Source organism: Callorhinus ursinus, unplaced genomic scaffold, assembly GCF_003265705.2.
Source record: "Callorhinus ursinus isolate GAN/ISIS: 27379988/994484 unplaced genomic scaffold, GSC_fseal_2.0 scaffold1, whole genome shotgun sequence".
NCBI classification, from domain to species: Eukaryota; Metazoa; Chordata; class Mammalia; order Carnivora; family Otariidae; genus Callorhinus; species Callorhinus ursinus.
Genome location: NW_027397063.1, coordinates 72,394,557 through 72,414,426, shown reverse-complemented (window position 1 = coordinate 72,414,426; position 19,870 = coordinate 72,394,557). Strand labels below are relative to the sequence as shown.

At 38.6% G+C, this 19,870-nt stretch overlaps 1 protein-coding gene across 5 annotated transcripts in view; it reads left to right on the top strand.

The window, feature by feature from the left end:
- The window catches only part of VPS8 (VPS8 subunit of CORVET complex), a 254,459-nt gene that overhangs the window by 146,156 nt on the left and 88,433 nt on the right, over positions 1 to 19,870 (top strand). For all 5 annotated transcript variants that reach the window (XR_012379318.1, XM_025877364.2, XM_025877349.2 and 2 more), the window contains 2 exons: positions 3,425 to 3,471; positions 18,963 to 19,110. Coding sequence is in view for 4 of the 5 variants with exons in the window: in XM_025877364.2 (XP_025733149.1) it covers positions 3,425 to 3,471; positions 18,963 to 19,110 (195 nt within the window). In the remaining variant the exon portion in view is untranslated. The remainder of the gene's footprint in view (positions 1 to 3,424; positions 3,472 to 18,962; positions 19,111 to 19,870) is intronic.

The window sequence follows — 19,870 nt, the reverse complement described above, 5'->3', positions numbered from 1 at the left end:
TGTGTGTGTGTGTGTGTGTGTGTGTGTGTGTGTGTGTGTGTGTGTGTATATTTGGGAGCAATTGTATGATGATCTCTGCATCTGGAAGGGAAAGAGTTCATCTTTCTGCATAATAAATAGTAATATCACAGAAACATTTTTAGAACTATGCCCTGTACTTAATCTAGAATTAGTAATCCACAGAAGATCCCCCCTCTTTTTTGTTTTTTGTTTGTTTGTTTTTTACTATAGGAACTATAGCTCTATTGTCTTTGAGGTTGATGTTATTTATTATTTATTCAGACTTTTGCCTCAAATTGGGTTAATGCTGACTATTTAGAATTTTTCTTGGAAAATCTTAATTAGAATACAGTTATATTAATGCCAAATATTGAGATGCTCAGTTTGAAGTATTATTAGTGACCCTAGAATCCCACACAAATTTTATAAAGTGAATTTTCTTGGTGGCAAGAAATATGCTTCTGACCAATTGTTTTGAGAATTCTTGAAATGAAAAAGCCAGACTATTAAGTTATAACCAGAAGGAAAGTCATATTTAAATAAAACAAAATGATAGACCAGGGAAAAGATATAAAATCAAAGACTGATAAACATATTTTAAATGTCATCTTCTAAATTACATTAATCCTTTCCAGTTTTGAGTTCTGTGCTTTATACAGCTGAAATTTGAATATATCCAAAAATAAAGAAAAAAGAAAAACTAAGCTATAATTTTTGCTTAGCTTTCCTAAGAACTTAAAAACATTACGCAGTGCTGGCAGTGCGTTTTGCTCACTGGTGTTAGGTCCACAAGTGATAGAGGTAGGGAGTAGGACAGTGACAGCAACATAAAGCATGGCCTAGAGTCCTCAAGTGCCCATAAGTGTAGGAGGTGATAACTGTGCAAGAGGAAAACCAAAGCAGTGAGTGGAGGGCAGCTGGAAGGAGAGACAAAGATCTGGAACTTATTAATTTAAACACTTATCACGGCCTCACCATGTACCACAGTATGGTAGGCCTTGGGTTGCCAATATGAATGCAGCCTTTTCCTTAATTTTCCATGTGGAAGAAGGAAGCACTTATATAACCATGCAAGGTTATAAGTGCTACACCAGACACATGGAGAAAGTGTTACAGAAGCAAGAGGGGAGAGTGACTGAGGCCAGGCAAGAGCTCCCAGACATGCCTGGGCTGGGTCCTGAGTGATTGGCATCAGTTTTCTAGGCAGAGAATTGAGACTAACTTTCTAAATAGAGGATTCTGGGTATGTAAACACTTGAAGGCATGAGACAACATGCATATCCAGAGAATGGCCAGGTCTGTGACTATGACATCCTGGTGACAGTGGTGGGGGGAGCATTCAGGTAAGCCAGAAAAGCTCTGAGGGAGGGAGGAGTTAAAGGTATAGAAGCTAGAAATTAGAGTTTGCACTCTGATACTGAACTGTCTTATGTGTAGTGCTAAGAAATTATACCATATCTTCTAGATAACCTAGAGAATTACTGAAGGTTTTCAGCAAAAGGACATCATTAGATTCATTTTACAGAAAATTAACTTTATAGTGTGGGGAGTGGACTAGCAAAGGGAGCATATGGAGAACAGAGACCACATAGACAAGTTAGAAGGTGAAGGGTCTAGGCAAAAGATGGCGAGGGTGGAGACTACGTCAGTGGCAGTGATGTGGACAGGTTTAGGATGTGTTTGTGAAGTAGAACATGTAGGGCTTAGAACTGAGTCGAAAGTGATCCGAGAGGTTAAAAGTGACTCCCAGACATCGGGCTTGGCTGTCCAGCATGATGAGGTCCGTTAACTCAAGATAAAGACACATCCATGGATTCAGTAAATATTATGTACCTGCTGTGAACCGAAAACACTGTTATGTGCCGAGGATACAAAAAACATATACATGTGTCCCTGTGCTCAAGGAAGAAGAAGGATAAGCCAAAAGACAGTTGCAGAATAATTGGACTTGAATGATGATAGAGCATTGCCCAGGATACTGAGGAAGTACATGGAGAGTCATCCAGTCCATTCTAGTGATGAGGACAGGAGGACACTTGTGCTACAAATACTCTCAGTCCACAGAGCCTCTCCCTTCTTTAAAAGTCAGCAGTTTCTGATATATCTCCTCATCTTTAAGTGTTGTTACTGTCATTTAAAATGTAAGGCTATCCAATGCAGGATTTTCTGTTTTCCTTAGTCTCTAAAGATCCTTAGAGACAGGCCAAGTAAATGAATACAATGTCACTCATCAGACAAACATAAAAAAGCTGAAGTGTCATGGATTTTTTTTTAAAAAACTGGCTATTTGTGGAGTGCTTGTAGAGTCGTACACATTTCTTTTAAAGAAATGAGGTGTTTATTTATTGCAGAGATTTACTGAATATGAGAGAATCCCACACAAATTTTATAAAGTGAATTTTCTTGGTGGCAAGAAATATGCTTCTGACCAATTGTTTTGAGAATTCTTGAAATGAAAAAGCCAGACTATTAAGTTATAATCAGAAGGAAAGTCATATTTAAATAAAACAAAATGATAGACCAGGGAAAAGATATAAAATCAAAGACTGATAAACATATTTTAAATGTCATCTTCTAAATTACATTAATCCTTTCCAGTTTTGAGTTCTGTGCTTTATACAGCTGAAATTTGAATATATCCAAAAATAAAGAAAAAAGAAAAACTAAGCTATAATTTTTGCTTAGCTTTCCTAAGAACTTAAAAACATTATTTTATTCATATAGTATTTTAAGGTATCTCTCATTTAAGTCTCACCTCTACCCTGTGCAGAAGGCAGAGAAAATATTGCTCTTCTCTTTTTCACATAAGTAAACTGAACTGCTAAGAAAGTCAGTGATTTATACAAAGTCACATAGCAGATAAGTGGAAGAAGCAGAACCCAGATTTTATGGCATACTGACGGCTAACATGTTGCAGTGTGTTGTCTCTTCTGTAGCTGATTACATTGGGGAGTTAATGAACTTTTCTGGTGCTGCTTGCTGTTTGGGCCTCAAACTCCCACCCTACTTAGGTTATCTCACAGTAGGCTGTCCTCCCAAGAAGAGGACCAGGTAAGGCAGTGGGAACCCCTCGGTGTAGCTAAAATGCGCTTGTCAGCATGGCATTTCAGAGCACCTGCCATTCCCGGGTCCCTATGCTGAGAACTGCCAAGGGATGGATCTTAGTAGAGGGTTTGCTTTTGTTGTTGTTGTTGTTGTTGTTTTGCAATAATAAGGCATTTGTGTTTCTTCTGCACTCAAAAATGGAATGTGTGACAGTGATTTGAATTACTGGGAGGAAATGACCTCCAAATGACTTGAGAATTTCTTAGATCTCTACAGAGGACTTGATGGAAATTTCTGCACTTTAAAGGGATACTCTAGTTTGGCATAGTTTGAAGAATTTGTTTTTAAATATTGTATTCTTAATTGTTTTTCTATTCAGAACCAGGTTTTGCTTTTCAAATTTTTGAGGAGTCTTCTTGACCCAAGGTATGTTAATAAATTTAAGTTTTTTATTATACACAGATGAAAAATCAAAGGACATAAATTGAGGTTAAGAATACTGGCCCATTGTGGGGTGCCTGGGTGGCTCTTTCGGTTAAGTGTCCAACTCTTGATTTCAGCTCGGGTCATGATCTCAGGGTCCTGGAGCTTACTTAAAATTCTCTCTCTGCCCCACCTTACCCCACCCCCCCCCAAAAAAAAAAGAAAAAAAGAAACTGGCCCATTGCATCCAAATAGTATAATCAACTTTTGATTTTTAGTGTTAGTTTGAGTATAATAGTTTCATAGATTATACCAAAACATATGATGAAAGTAGATTATATCTTGAGGGAATACTTTTCTTTGCATTTGAACATGAGCATACATGTTGAGTTGTTATCATTGTCAAAAACAATAGTGAAGCCAGGCCATGGAGACATGTTTTAGGAAGAATCTGATGACCAACTAGCTTCCCCCTTTCTATCCTAACTTCACTGCTTCCTGTTCTTTATTCCATGCTGTGGATTGATAGCTTTACTTTCAAAGTAAATACCTAATTCCCAGCTCACCTCTAAATTTATTCCCTCTTAAATCCTCATTTGAAGTGTTAGTTTTAAATAACTTCTTGTGGTGGTGTGAGAAGCAAAGTTTAACCTTTTTTTTTTTTTTCAAGTGCTACTGTGGTACCCATCAAATAAAACTAACCCAGAGAGATGATGAGATTAGTAATGGATTTGTAAGCAAAGCAACTCTGTGTGTGAGATCTTAACATTTTGCTGGGACTAAGTGGACTAATTGGGAGTTGAGTGGAATAATATTTAACATCCTCTAACACAGTCACTCTGTCTTAACTGGAAGTATGTGTCAGAATCACCTTAGAAACTTGTAAAAATACAGACATCTGGGCCCGAACCCACAGAATCATTGTGGGTGGGGATATTTTTGATGTACACGCAGAGTTAAGCATCAGTGGCGTTGAGTGTAATATTCCGGTATGACAGACTTTCACGTCAGACATACAAACTTTTATGTTGTGTTATAACGTACACTAGCCATTGAAAACAGTCATTTAGTTACTTTAGTGATAATCTCAGTTTGGGTTATTCCAGTATTCTGTGCTATTTTTACATACCAAAATGCCAGTAGTTTTGTTGATTGTAATAATTTTTTGAAATCTCAGTCATTTAAATCTAGAGCAGGCCATGCTGCATTTAAATTCAGTCATCCAGATGTGCATATGCAGATATTTAGAAAAGCAGTCTGACTACATACCCCGCATCCCTGTTCAAGTCATCTTCAAATTATCGGTGTTTTAGTTCCCTGTTCTCAGAATATCAAACGAGGCTAGATACCTTTATTTTTGTTTCTGTTAATCATTTGGCTCTCCCTCAGAGCCATTTTCAGCCAAGGCCTACTTCTATAATGAATGGATAGAAACATCTTAGATATCAGTTGGGGGCCGGTGGGGAAAAGATGGGGAGAGCTGGGGACAGAGATGTGAAAGAAGAGTGGAGGTTCTGGGCAGACCGAGGAAGGACCCAACTTCAGCCCCAGCCCTTTCTTCAGATCCTGTGCACCCCTTTTCCCGTGGCCCAATTCATTCTGTTCCTCTCTTGTGGCACATCCATTCTCCTCGTCGAGTGGAACTGTTGGGGTTCGGAGCCTCAAGAATTCTTTCTTGAGACGTCTCCAGTGCTAAAAGGTGTTTTTATAGCATGGGACAGGACCCTTAAGCAGAAAGGGCTGCCCCGAGATTGTGAGGAGAAGCTGATTGTATACTCTGGGGTTGGGGGAGGTAAAGACAGGGACGTTTCCGAAAATATTTTCATATACTAAAGAGGACTCTGAGGATACTGACAGCCTAGCTATTGTCAAGCTAAGGTTATTTTTCCCTCTAGCAAGATATTAAAATTACGATTGGGAGTTCCTGGAAGAATGTATAATCTGCCTGCCTCAAGTATTTGTCAATGGACTGCAGGTTATAAGAAAATTTAATTTCATCTACATTTCCTTTTTGCCTTTGTTCCCCACCTCACTAGAACCTGGAACCTCTTCCCTTAGAATAATTTATTTGATCAAGTCCTTTTTCCCCCAACCATCCTACCTGGAGAGACCCAAGCTAGAAGGACAGAGGAAGTTCAGCTTTGTGCTTGGCCTTTTCTCACATGGAATACAATACAGAAGATGATATTGACCAAATCTGACTTTTTATAAATAAAACAATACCAGTATCAGGTGATATAAATATCACTACAGTTATTACTCTGAATGACTGATTTTCCATCACATTTCAGCCTTTTGAAATAAATATGCTTTTTGACTAATCTGAAAAAGGGATTAGAGTCTTGTCAGGTTCTGGGAAATAAGGGAGTATGGAAAAGATACTTAGAGGAAAAAAACCAGCAAGAATAGGTAGACTGGGCCTGCCTGGCAGTTTTCACTGGCAGATAGTGGAGACTGTTTTTTGCCTTTGATTCTTCCCTTTCTGCTCTTAAGCAATAGTTTGTTTTGTTTTGTTTTGTTTTGTTTTGTTTTTAAACAGCTAGGTTCTCCCCCCACCACTCAAGAAGCTCTTTTAGCAGCATTTTGGCGAGTAAGGAAAATGAAAGAAAACAGTCATTTTCAGATGGAGACTGTTTGGATATGTGTGTCATGTCAGAATATTGCCTTTTTTTTTTTTTTTCCCCCACAAAACCTGAGTTAATAGGATCCTTATATATACATTTTTTATTTAACATTTACAAGTGTTCATTGAGTTGTTTTTGAGGGGGTAGCCTTTTATTTTGTCAATACATTTTTTAAGGGACAAATCATCTCATTGAGTTATTATTTATATTTCTCTCTTGTCTTTATTTAATTTCTTTGTTATCTTTGCTATGTGTATAATGTCCTCAGTAGAATTAACTGACCTACAAAGATATTGGTGGCATCTGTACATAGATAGATAGTTTTTGGCAGGGGAGTTAATCCTACAGAAGCAAATTACTTGCCTGAATTGAGGCCAACAGCTTGGGAGAGAACGGATTTGCATTCCCTTCCAATTCCCTTCTTTGGGACAGCTGCTACATAAAGCCCACCCCACCCCCACTCCCTGTGTGAGCTCCTGCCAGGCCAAGAATTCTCATGGGAGTTCTCCTGATATATTTACATCCAGATGTAGGCCTTTTGTGCAGTGGGGATGCTTGAAGGATAATACAAAAGGACATTGATGGTTTTTGTGGGGCTTTGAGCTGCATGAGGAATGAAGAGAATGTGCGAGTATATTTATATTCACAGTATTTTCCTCAGTACACTTCTCTTGGTAATGTCGATTTAGCTTTTGTTAACCATGTCCTGGAGGCCTCTGAAATGTGGTATGATTTTCTTGTAGGAAAAAAAAACCACATAAAAGTCACATTGTATTTCTAATCTTTAATCAAAATAAAGTAAAAATTGAGCATTGCTAAGAAAATGAGTAGCTTTGCCAAGGAGCAAAACATAGATTATGGAAATGGTTATATATTGGATTTAAGTTGAACCTGTGTTTCTGTGGATAATTTTGAAAGGATATTTTAACATATTGACATTCATTGTTGAAATAGCATATTTCAAAATTAAAATTAAAAATTAGAATGTTATAATGGCACCTGGGTGGCTCAGTAGGTTGTGTCCGACTCTTGATTTCAGCTCAGGTCATGATCTCAGGGCCATGAGATCGAGCTCCCCCCCACCTCCCCAATTGTGATCTGGGCTCAGCAGGGAGTCTGCTTGAGATTCTTAGCCATCCCTCCACCCCATCCCCCCCAGTGTGCACACAAGCACACACACTCTCTCTCTACAATAAGTAAAACCTTAATAATAATGTATTATGTTCGTGAACTTTGACATAGGAAAATTCATTTCTACTTGAGTGACTTCCTATGCTTGTCCAGGCTTACCACCAGATATCATATTGTTAGGATAAATTCTCTTCTACACTTCAGAGGTTCTTCTGGCTGGACTGAGAATCAAATTGACATGAGTCGGATTAACAGGAGAAAAATTTAATTTCATATGTATGAAAACCCCACATACATGAGAGTTTCAACAACAGAAAGGTAAAAGGAGATAGATATGTCATCATGAGCTAAGGAAGGGGAATATAGGGAACTGGGGCTTCAGAGCGGAGGAGGGCAATTCACAGGGCAAGAAGAAGAGCAGATGTTTAGTATTCAGATATTTGCCCTGCCAGTACAGATGGGTCACTCAGATAAAATTTATCTCTGATAATAACTCTTACTCTGGGAAAGTCTCCCAATTTATGTTCTTTTAGGTAGTTAATGGAGGGGCAAAAGTTTCTCTTTAGCTCACAGGGCCTTGATTGCCTTTAGATCAAAATAGTCCATATACCAAAGTAACACGTTTTGAGGAGACTTGTTCTGAACCCTTCAGTATCTTTGGTTAGTATATCTCCGGCAGCTCAGGTTCAGCCTTTTAAATCATAACATATAATTTCCTAATCTCCAGGCCTTGCGGATGGATGGATGGATGGATGGATGATAGTAAGCAAGCAAGAAAGAAAATAGTGTACATATGTTTATTTTTTTATTCCTTTATTCAAGACTTATTTATAATGAAATTGCTCTCTGCTAAGTACTGTGCTAGAGGTTGAAATGGCTCAAAATTATACTCACTTTTTCTCAACCCGAACCTGCTTCTTCTTTTTTATTTTCTCTCGTAGCAAATGGCATTATCTGCCCATTTATTTCATTTAACAATTTACTGAGTAACTACAGCATGCTAAGCATTCTGACAGGCATGGAAGATGAAATAGTGAATAAGATGGGCCCTGTGGGAATTTACATTCTAATGGAGGAAATAGATAAGTCAGCAGGCAATTACGTTTAAGTGTCTTAAGTAAAATTCTGAGAGTAATGATGGATTCCTCACTTTGTTTTACCTACTCCAGTCTCCACCTTCTCAGCCACAGTACACAGAACCAGTCATGACATCAACCTCTTGGGTACCTCCTGTATATATGGGGCTCCTCTGTTCTGTCCCCTACTGCCCTGGTTCAGCTGCACAGTATCTCTCTCTTGATCCCTCCTGCTGGCCTCCTAACCAGCCTTCCTAATTCTTCTCCTTCCATTTCTAAGCAGGCAGAGTTCTTCTTCTCAAAGTTCTTTCTGTTCCCTTATCCAAGGCAAAATACAAACTCCTCATGGCCCTTGTTGATGTGATTCAGGCATATCTCTGCAGCTTCATTTTCTTCCTTTTTCCCATTTCTCTTTGCCCCTGTATTCCTCGGCAGTACTGGCCTGTTTGTTCAGAGGAGGCACTACATGTTGTCATTCCTCCCTTTGCATATGTGTTCCTCCCTGTTAGTCCACTTTGTTTTCTCGAGAGCAATTTAATATATGTATTGTATATATATATTTAATTTATATATGTTATTAAGAGCTCTCAATCTATACATATGCTTTGATCCAGTGATTCAGTTTTGGAAAATATTTTTTAAGGAAATAGTGTGAAAGAAAAAAGTAGTTAATATTAAGATACCTGTATTAACATTTACATAGTGAAAAAGCTATTTTAAAAAGAAGATGGGGGAATAAAGGCCATATATGAAAGACCCACAGCTAATATCATCCTCAGTGGGGAAAAACTGAGAGCTTTTCCCCTAAGGTCAGGAACATGACAGGGATGTCCACTCTTACCACTGTTGTTCAACACAGTATTAGAAGTACTAGCCTCTGTAATCAGACAACAAAAAGAAATAAAAGGCATCCAGGTCAACAAGGAAGAAGTCAAACTTTCACTCTTCTCAGAAGACATGATACTCTATGTAGAAAGCCTGAAAGACTCCATCAAAAAAATTGCTAGAACTGATACATGAGTTCAGCAAAGTTGCAGGATATAAAATCAACAGAAATCTTTTGACATCTATACACCAATAATGAAGCCACAGAAAGAGAAATCAAGGAATTGATCCCATTTACAGTTGCACTAAAAACCATAAGATACCTAGGAATAAACTTAACCAAAGAGGCAAAAGATCTGTACTCTGAAAACTATAGAATAGTTATGAAAGAAATTGAGGAAGTCACAAAGAAGTGGAAAAACATTCCATGCTCATGGATTGGAGGAACAAATATTGTTAAAATGGCTATACTACCCAAAGCAATCTGTATATTGAATGAAATCCCTATCAAAATAACACCAACATTTTTCACGGAGCTAGAACAAGTAATTCTAAAATTTGTATGGAACCAGAAAAGACCCTGAATAGCCAAAGGAATGTTGAAAAAGAAAAGTAAAGCTGGAGGTGTCACAGTTCCAGACTTCAAGTTATATTATGAAGTTGTAGTTATCAAAACAGTATGGTACTGGCACAAGTCAGACACCTAGGTCAATGGAACAGAATAGAGAATGTAGAAATGGACCCACAACCATATGGTCAACTAGTTTTCGACAGAGCAGTAAAGAATATGTAATAGAAAGACATTCTTTTCAACAAATGGTGTTAGGAAAACTGGACAGCCACTTGCAGAAGAATGAAACTAGACCACTTCCTTACACCATACACAAAAATAAATTTAAAGTAGTTGAACGACCTAAGTGTGAGATAGGAAACCATCAGAATCCTAGAGGAGAACATAAGCAGCAACCTTTTGACCATGGCTATCACAGCTGCTTACTAGACATGTCTCTGGGGTGCCTGGGTGGCTCAGTAGGTTGAGCGACTCTGCCTTTGGCTCAGGTCATGATCCCAGAATCCTGGGATTGAGTCCCACATTGGGCTCCTGGCTCGGCAGGGAGCCTGCTTCTCCCTCTGACCCTCTCCCCTCTCATGCTGTTTCTCTCTCTCTCTCTCTCTTTCTCAAATAAATAAATAAATAAAATCTTTAGACACATCTCTGGGGGAAAGGGAAAACAAAAGCAAAAATGAACTACTAGGACTTCATCAAGATAAAAAACTTATGCACAGCAGAGGAAACAACCAACAAAACTAAAAGGCAACCTACAGAATGGGAGAAAATATTTGCAAATGACATAATGGATAAAATCTATAAAGAACTTTTCAAACTCAACACCCCAAAAATAAGTAATCCAATTAAAAATGGTCAGAAGACATGAACAGACATTTCTCCAAAGAAGACATACGAATGGCCAACAGACACATGAAAAAATGCTCAACATCCCTCATCATCAGGGAAATACAAATCAAAACCACAATGAGATATCACCTCATACCAGTCAGAATGGCTAAATATTAACTCAGGAAACAACAGATGTTGGCAAGGATGTGGAGAAAGTGGAGCCCTCTTATGTCGTTGGTGGGAATGCAAAGTGGTGCAGCCACTCTGGAAAACAGTAAGGAGGTTCCTCAAAAAGTTAAAACTAGAACTACCCTGTTATCCAGCAATTGCCCTAGTAGGTATTTACCCAAAGGATACAAAAGAGAGTGATTCGAAGGGGCACGTGTACCCCCTGATGTTTATAGCAGCATTATCAACAATAGTCAAATTATGGAAAGAACCCAAATGTCCATTGATTGATGAATGGATAAAGAAGATGTGGTGTATATATACACTATGGAATATTACTCAGCCATCAAAAAGAATGAAATCTTGCCATTTGCAATGATGTGAATGGAACTAGAGTGTATTATGGTAAGCAAAATAAGTCAGAGACAAACAAATTTTAAGGTTCTGTGTGGCTTTTATAATCCTACCCTTTCTTTTCTACTTATGTTACTATTTTTTACTCATTGCTTTTATTGCCCTTGTTTTTTGTTTCTTTTTTTTCTTGGTATTCTACCTTTGGTTTTAATTGAGCATTTTATATGATTCCACTTTTTTCTCTTAGTATATCAGTTGTATATATTTTTAGTGGTTTTCCTTCAATTTGCAATGCACATTTATAACTAATCCAAGTCCATTATCAACATCATAGTACTTCATGCATAGTGTCAGTGACTTGTAACAGAGGATTCCTAATTCCTCCCTCTTGTTCCTTGTAACATTGCTGTCATTCATTTCACTTATCCATAAGCTATAATCACTGAATACATAGTTAGTATTATTGTTTTGGACAGACCGTTTTCTGTTAGATCAGCTAAGAATAAGAAAAATAAAACATTTTATTTTGCCTTCATTTATTCCTTCTGTAATGCTCTTTCTTTATGTAGATCCAAATTTATGACCTATATCGTTTTTCTTCCTTTTGAAGAACTTCTATCATTTCTTGAAAGGCAGGTCTACTGATGACATATTCTCAGTTTTTGTCTCAGAAAATATTTTCTCCTTCACTTTCGAGAGATAATTTTGCTGGATACAGATGGATCTAGATACAGATGAATGGTTTTTTTTTCTTTCAACACTTTAAATACTTCCCTCTCCTCTCTTCTTGCTTGCATGGTTTATGGAGAGAAGTCTCATGTAATTCTTATCCTTGGTCCTCTATAGGTAAGGTGTTTTCCTTCCCTCTGACTTCTTTTAAGATTTTCTCTTTGTCTTTGATTTTCTGCAGTTTGAATATGATCAGCCCAGTTACAGATTTTTGCTGTTTGTCCTATTTGGTGTTCTCTGAGCTTCATGATGGGTAGTTTGGGATCTGTTATTAATTTGGGGGAAATTCTCAGTCATTATTGCTATAAATATTTCTTCTGTTCCATTTGCTCTTTCTTCTCTTTATGGTGTTACCTTTTATACTTATCCCACAGGTTTTGGATATTCTATTCTTGCCCCCAGGTTTGTTTTTTTTTTCCTTGTATTTCAGTTCGGGAATTTCTATTGACATGTTACTGACATACCTTGACACTTACTGATTCTTTTCTCAGCTGTGTCCAGGCTGTTGATGAAGCCATCTAAGGAATTCTTCATTTTATTCAACGAATTCTTATTCGTGTTTTTCATCTCTAGCATTTTCTTTTGATTCTTTCTTAGAGTTTCCATTTCTCTACCTTCTTTACCCATCTGTTCTTACATGTTATTGCTTTTTCCCTTATAGCCCTCAGCATATTAATCATAGATATTTTAAATCCTGTCTGATAAATCCAGCATCTCTGCCATATTTGAGTTTGGTTCTGATGCTTGCTGAGTTTCTTCAAACTATATCCTTGTTTTGTTTCTTAAGATGTCTTGTAACTTTTTATTGAATGCTTGAAATGAGGTACGGCATAAAAGGAACTGAGGCAAATAGGCTGTCAGAATGACTTTATGTTTATCTGGCTAGGAGTAAGGCTGTGCTTACTGTTTACTGTAGCCATAGTTGTCTGAGGGGAAAGTTCCTTGGGTGTCCTTGTTTCTGTTCCCATGATTGGCTTTAGGTTTCCCTAGAGAGTTTTCCTAAAGTCTGAGCTGTGTAGTTCTTTCAGTTACATTTCTCTGTTATTATATAGGCGTGCCCTGTTGATGTGGTGGTGAATTACGGTGAAGGGGAAGCATTCTGTAGTCCTGTAGATATAGTGTTCATTCTTTTGGTCAGTTGTATCTCTGGGTAGTGACCCTCCCAAGGACTTCTCAGTAGCCCCTCTGCCCTTTAAGTGAGACAGGAAGGCTGGAAAGGGCAGGACTTTGGTTATTTCTCTTCCCTCAGCTTTTTAGGCTCTAGTAAAATAGTTTTCCTTGAAGGCAGTTGTATTAGCTTGCTAGGGCTGCCTTAACAAAGCACACAACTGTGTGGCTTAAACAACAGACATTTATTGTCTCCATTTTGGAGGCTAGAAATCCAAGATTAAGTGTTGGCAGGGTTGTGTCCTTCTGAGGGCTGTGAGAAAGAGCCGGTTCCATGTTTCTCCTCTAGCTTCTGGTGATTTGCTGGCAATCTTTGTCATTCCTTAGCTTGCAGAAGCCATCACCCTGATTTCAGCCTTCATTTTCACATGCATTCTCCTTGTACATACGTTTGTGTCAAAATTTCCCCTTCTTTTAAGGATACAGGTTATGTTGGATTATGAGAACACCCTCCTCCAGCATAACCTCATCCTAACATAACTAATTACATCAACAAGTCGCTATTTCCAAATAAAGTCACATTGTGAGTTACTGGGAGTTAGGACTTCAACATAGGAAATTTGTGGGGGACATCAGTCCGTAACAGCAGACCTTGTTAAGAACAAAATGCTCTGGATATATTTTTAAATGGCTACTTTTTTCTCTACTGGAAGCATGACTAGATTTTTCTCCAGTCTTCACAGTGAGAACCTGGTGGCTCCTCGAGGTGAAATTCAAGAAAGTGTGGGAACTCCCCCCCAACCAAGACTTGGCTCCCTAGAATATTTAACTCCTAAGTTTGTCCACACTGAATCTCTGGCATTTTGTCATTTACAGTTTACATTTTCCTACCCCAGTACTGGCTCCAGCAGCAGTGGTTTCTGCTCTTGGCTTCTACTCCAGTGAGCTCTGATTATTTATATCCACCTGTCTGTTGCTCTCTAATTTAGGGGTGGCAGTTTGCCCCATGACCTCAGCTCTCAGGTAGATCAAAGACGAGATGTTGATTTTCAGTTTGCTCAGCATTTTTCCTGTGAGGATGGAAGTGTTAACTTTCAAGCTCTTTACATGCCAGACCAGAAACTAAATGTCTTTGTTCTCTATATGTTCAGAATTATATGTGGATGTCACATTAGATTTATAGTAGTCTGACCCAGCATCAGTTCAAAAACTATTTCTGAAAACTGTGTAAAGAATGTCCCTGTAGCGGGGTCACAGAACTGCATCTCTTTTGTCTCCAATTCCATCCATCACTTTGGGGAGAGAATGGCATCACGCGTCTCATCCAGACCTGAAAATTAGGTACTACGCTGAAGTGGCAGGACCTGCACCTTTCCAGTCTTTCTTTGACTTAGGCCACATTGAAACAATTCTTGCTAGTGGGATTACTGGCAGATTTTAGTGTTAAGGAGAGCTTTGCAGTGGCAAGAAAATGCACATTGCAAATAATCTCATGAGTTCTTATTACCATTATTAATAGTGGTATTTTGGAAAAATTGTTTTAGCTAACCCTGTGAGTTTTTAATTTTAGTCTGTACAGCATTGGAATGATCTGGGTACTCTTTATACTTGATAAGGTTATGGAGCTAAATTAATTTTCTATGAAAATCATTAGGCTCTTATTTCTATTAGCTTATAAAAGCCATTTTTACTGCTTCTGCAGGAGAACATTCAAAACAATACTTTGTTTTTTTGTGAATATCTGAGATAACAAGAATTCTGTTAAGATTTGGAGGGGCGCCTGGGTGGCTCAGTCATTAAGCGTCTGCCTTCGGCTCAGGTCATGATCTCAGGGTCCTGGGATCGAGCCCCGCCTCGGGCTCCCTACTCAGCGGGAAGCCTGCTTCTCCCTCTCCCACTCCCCCTGCTTGTGTTCCCTCTCTCACATTCTCTTTCTCTGTCAAATAAATAAATAAATAAAACCTTAAAAAAAATTAAAAAGATTTGGGGAGGACATTTTGACACTTGATTAGTAGTCATACTAGGGAAAGAGAAAGTGAAAAAGTTCCCTGCAGATCTAGCTTACATCTGCTATTAACATTGATTTGATGCAGAATCTTTGCCATTAGACAGAATGGTGCACTTGTCTGCTTTGGTCTGTGCCTCATACAAGTTGATGAGGGAGTGTGATTCTTCTCTGTGAGGAATACTGGCAGCTCTGCACAAAGTAGAGGGCCATCCTGGAGATACACACTACTGAATTCTTCCTTGCGACAGGTCATGTTTCCATCTAAGCCTCTCCTGTCCAGTTTGTGGGACATTACTGTTGGTACAATTCCATATACATTTTGTAGGTATTGTCTTTGCTATCTTTAGAATCATACTTAACAGTGTTGCCCAGGCAGATTGGCACATTCATTTATGTTTTGTTCAGATGACATGGGATTACATTGTGGCTTTTTTTTTTTTTTTTAATTGGAGGAGAGGGAGGGGCAAAGGGAGAGGGGGAGAGAGAATCCCAAGCAGTGTCCATGCTTGGCGTAGAGCCCAACGCGGGGCTCATTCCCACAGCCCTGATACTGTGACCTGAGCCGAAATCAAGAGTTGGATGCTTAATGAACTGAGCCACCCAGGTGCCCCTACACTGTGGCATTTTTAACGTGGAATGTATATGGAAAGCTGGAAGTTCAGTTTAACAACCTTGTAAAACAACATGATGAGAATGAAAACTACAGGGAGAATAATTGTCTTTACTCTTGTGTGTTTTGAGTGATGCGTTTGAATTCTCAGTCTAAAAGGTACCAAGTAGTCATCAATATGCCACCATCCGGATTTATGGGGATGAGCAGGGAATTCAAGCAGTCAGGATTTAGGCTAAGCTAAGGTGGCCCTAAATTGTCAAAACAAGTTACAGGGAGATTGTGAAACTCTCTTCCTCAGAAATTTTGAGTAGTCTAGAATGGCCTATTTTTGTGCGATATTTAGAGTGAAGGAGAGAGACTAGGCTAGACTTTCTTCATTCCCATGCAACATTTATTTTGTCAAATATTCTTAAGAGAATTTGAATTTTAGAGGCATTTTAATGATGTAACTTATTTAAAACTGATACATAGTTTATCCTTCCTCAGAAATAGCCAAATGTACAAGATCATAAATCTAAATTATTTTCACAACCTGAGTAAGGGTGGATGTTTTCCCCAACCTGAATTTTGGTGCGTGGTGTGTGTGTATTTGACAAGGCATACATATGCTTTCTTTTAAAGCTGACAAGAGAAAAGTCTTGTGTGTGCCTTGTGAAAGTCTACCTTTTATATATACTTAAATGTTCATATCCTGTAAGTCAGGGCTGTTATTAAAGTACTAAAATTAATATTAACACATTTTAAAAGATAAGATTTAGGTCTAAAATACATAATTTTGATACATTAAAGTTAGCAGTGGCAAAGCAGGTAGCTAATAGAAGAGTAACAAAAGTAGCTTGGATAGAGAAATGGATATAACAAATTATATTTATGTGCAAGACTGGATAAGCAGCAGTCAGAAATAAATGTAAATTCATTAATGTTAGCTTATTTATTAAAGTTTTGACTATGTTGATGTTGCCTGGTCATCTCCCAGCAGACATATTATTTCCCTCAGAAATGAATGCCTCAAAATCTATTTGAGAGATTTGCTTGGTTTGATGCATACTCACATCTTCAGTACTTGTAAAGAGTTTTATCAGTAAACGTCTGGAAAGAATCACATACTGGGATTCACTGGCAGATGCTTACGTCTAGTCTTAATTTGCTCCATAGTCTTGCATTTATAAGACATAATAACAGAATTCTGATGTAGATAAAATATTAACACTGCCTACAATGTGGTATAAACATCTGAAAAGAACACTGACGAACTTTAACATCAAGGATCGTTGATTAGCATTCCCTTTTTCTTTTCCTGAGCGTTCTCTTGAGACAAAACCTTACTCCTACATAAAGAACCATCAATTCCCTGCATTATCATGTGCACTTTCTATTTTGTCCATGTAGAACTTTCTGACAGGATTCATTCATAGCTCAATCTGACTTCAGAGCCCTAGTCCTTGTAATTCTCACCCTTCTATCCTGTATTTGGTTCCCTTTTTCCGAAGGCAATCCACTGTGTTACGGCCAGTCAATTCAGTTCTTATTCAGTGTACATTTACTGAGTACTTATTTCTTATGTGCCAAGACTATGTGAATGCTGGGAGACATCGAATGCCACACAGCCTTTGCTCTCAGAGTGTATTGTGTAGTTGGGACATGGACACTTAAAAAGATAATTTTCAAATTCTGCCTTCCCAGAAGACAAGTTTTGGGAAAAACTAAGGTGATAGTCTACATAGGGAATAACCAGTTACCAAATTCTGTGTTAAAAGCAGTTGTGAAATACAAAAGAAAGAAAAGAGAAGAAAAAAGTAAGGACACTTGGTCTTAGAGATTTACAGCCAATTTGAGGACACACTGAATTAGCCCATCAGCAAGTATTGACAGCCCCAAGCAGCAGAACTTAATTAATGAGTTCGTCACTCAACCTCTGGTCCGGATGGAGTGTCACAAGACTCTTAATTTAGGAAAGATTTCCTATGTCTAAATATAAGTCCTCTTTCTGTAACTGAAATCTCTTACTTTTTAAAAATAGGGGAGCTATTTACCATCATTTGCAGAGTATTTATAACCTCAGATTAATCTCAGTGGAGTCCAGAGATTCCCTCCTGTGGCTGTTGGTGTGCTGTGCCTGGGTTACAGGTGTACCTGGAGACCCATCCACTCTGCTCTTGGGGCACCCATAGTCCCCTGTGATCAGTCTCACTTTACGCTGATGGGCCATACGAATACCGTCCTTCTCTGTGGGCCATGATGTGAGAAAAGTTGAGAGGTGTTGCTTTAAACCATCTGCCTTAACATTTCTTCAGAAGGCTAGTTTCCCAAGCATTTTTGTATCTTATTAACCCTATTCTGATTCTTTATATAAGGAGCTTTAGTTGGGGAATCTTGAAGAGAAGATAGGGCTCTCAGAAGGAACTGACTTCTTTTGAAGCTACAGAGATGATTCTTGTTCTTTGATGAGCAGTAGTTGATTTTCTAAATAGTTCTTTTTGGCCACTGGTAGTTGAGTGCCCACCATGATAAAAATAATACTCTTATTTCTCTAGCCTTTTTTTTTTTTTTTTAAGTAAGCTGTTCGCCCAGTGTGGGGCTTGAACTCACAGCCCCAAGATCAAGAGTCACATGTTCTACCGACTAAGCCAGCCAGGTGTCCCAGTATCTCTAGCTCTTGGTGGGCATTGTGAATAGTGGGCTTTGTGAATAGCTGACATACAAGACAAATGAACACATAAATATTGTGTACCCTATTGTTCATCCACTTTTTAAATATGTTTTAACAATACCTAAATAATTAGCCCTTACAACATGCAGGGCACTGTTGCAGGCTTTAGGAATTCGTTAATGAGAGGGTGCCTGGTGCCTACCCTCCGAGAGTTTATCGTCTTTATTAAGAAAGATAATTAAAGGGGTGCCTGGGTGGCTCAGTCGTTAAGTGTCTGCCTTCGGCTAAGGTCATGATCCCAGGGTCCTGGGATCGAGCCCTGCATTGGGCTCCCCGCTCAGCGGGAAGCCTGCTTCTCCCTCTCCCACTCCCCCTGCTTGTGTTCCCTCTCTCGCTGTGTGTATCTCTGTCAAATAAATAAATAAAATCTTTAAAAAAAAAAAGATAATTAAAGAAGTAATTATGCCATGGTGTGATTGGTACTATGAGCGAAGTATAGTAGGGACACCTGTTAAGACTGGAAGATGGTTTAATATATAGAGTTACTCAACTTTGGTATTTATTTAGAGGAGCTTTCACTGGATACTATTTCCTTAATTATTCAATGTAAACTGAGTACTGTTGTGATGTATATTGTCTCTGATGTAATACACGGTTCACCCTAACAACCTAAGTAACAGTGAGACTTTGAATTCATGATTTACCTCACCAGAAGGTAGTCTTGGTTTCAAGGTTTACGTACTTCTTACCTGTGTCCTTAATTATAGATACGATGAAATAATGCTTCTCTCTTGCCATTTATGTTTTCAGGGAAGGTATTCATGTAAATCAAGAATTGCTGCAGATGTCTCCCTGTGTTACGGAGCAGTTCATCGAGCTGTTGTGTCAGTTCAGCCCAAACCAGGTTATAGAGACACTGCAGGTCCTTGAGTGCTACCGCCTGGAAGAAACCATCCAGGTAAGACCAGTAATGTGGAGCAGACAACAGTAGACTCGTCCTAATCATTCACCAGTTTAAATATGAGCAGAAGGAGACTCACATGTTACATTACGTAGCCCCTGGGATTGAACCCAGATAGTCTGAATCCATAGCGCATGCTCTCCATTGTGCTGCCCCTTAATTCTAGTAAAGTCAGAAACAACACGTGTCCATCATTGTTATTAATCAAGTTTCACAGACATTCTAACCAGCACAATAAGCCTAGAGGAAGGAATACAATAAAAATACTAAAAGGAAAAACCAGGGTCTTGTTTGCAGACACTGATGGTTAGATAGTCAGTCCTGTTGTGCTTAAGACAGGCTTAGTGGCGGCCGGTAACCTTCGGCCAGTCATTGCCTTGAACCCCTTCCCTTGCTTCCTCCTGTTTCCAAATGAAAATGACTGTGCCTGTGCACACGTGTGTGTACATATACACACATATTATATTCTAATCTGTAAGAGGTCCCCCACTTAGTTTGTTTTTAAGCTACCATTTTCTCTCCTTGCTGTTACTGTCAGTACTCTGTAGAACAGAGCAGTAGCCTCTGTTCTCTGTACCACCTCCTGAACTGCTCACACACTTTACAAATTTTACATTGTGATATATTTAAAATATATAGAAATGTGCAGAATATCAAATATCTGTGTAGATTTAGATGTTCACATTTTGCCACACTGGCTTCAGATCTTTGTTGTTTGTTTTAGAAATAAAGCACCCTTTATCTGTCAGTTCCCCTC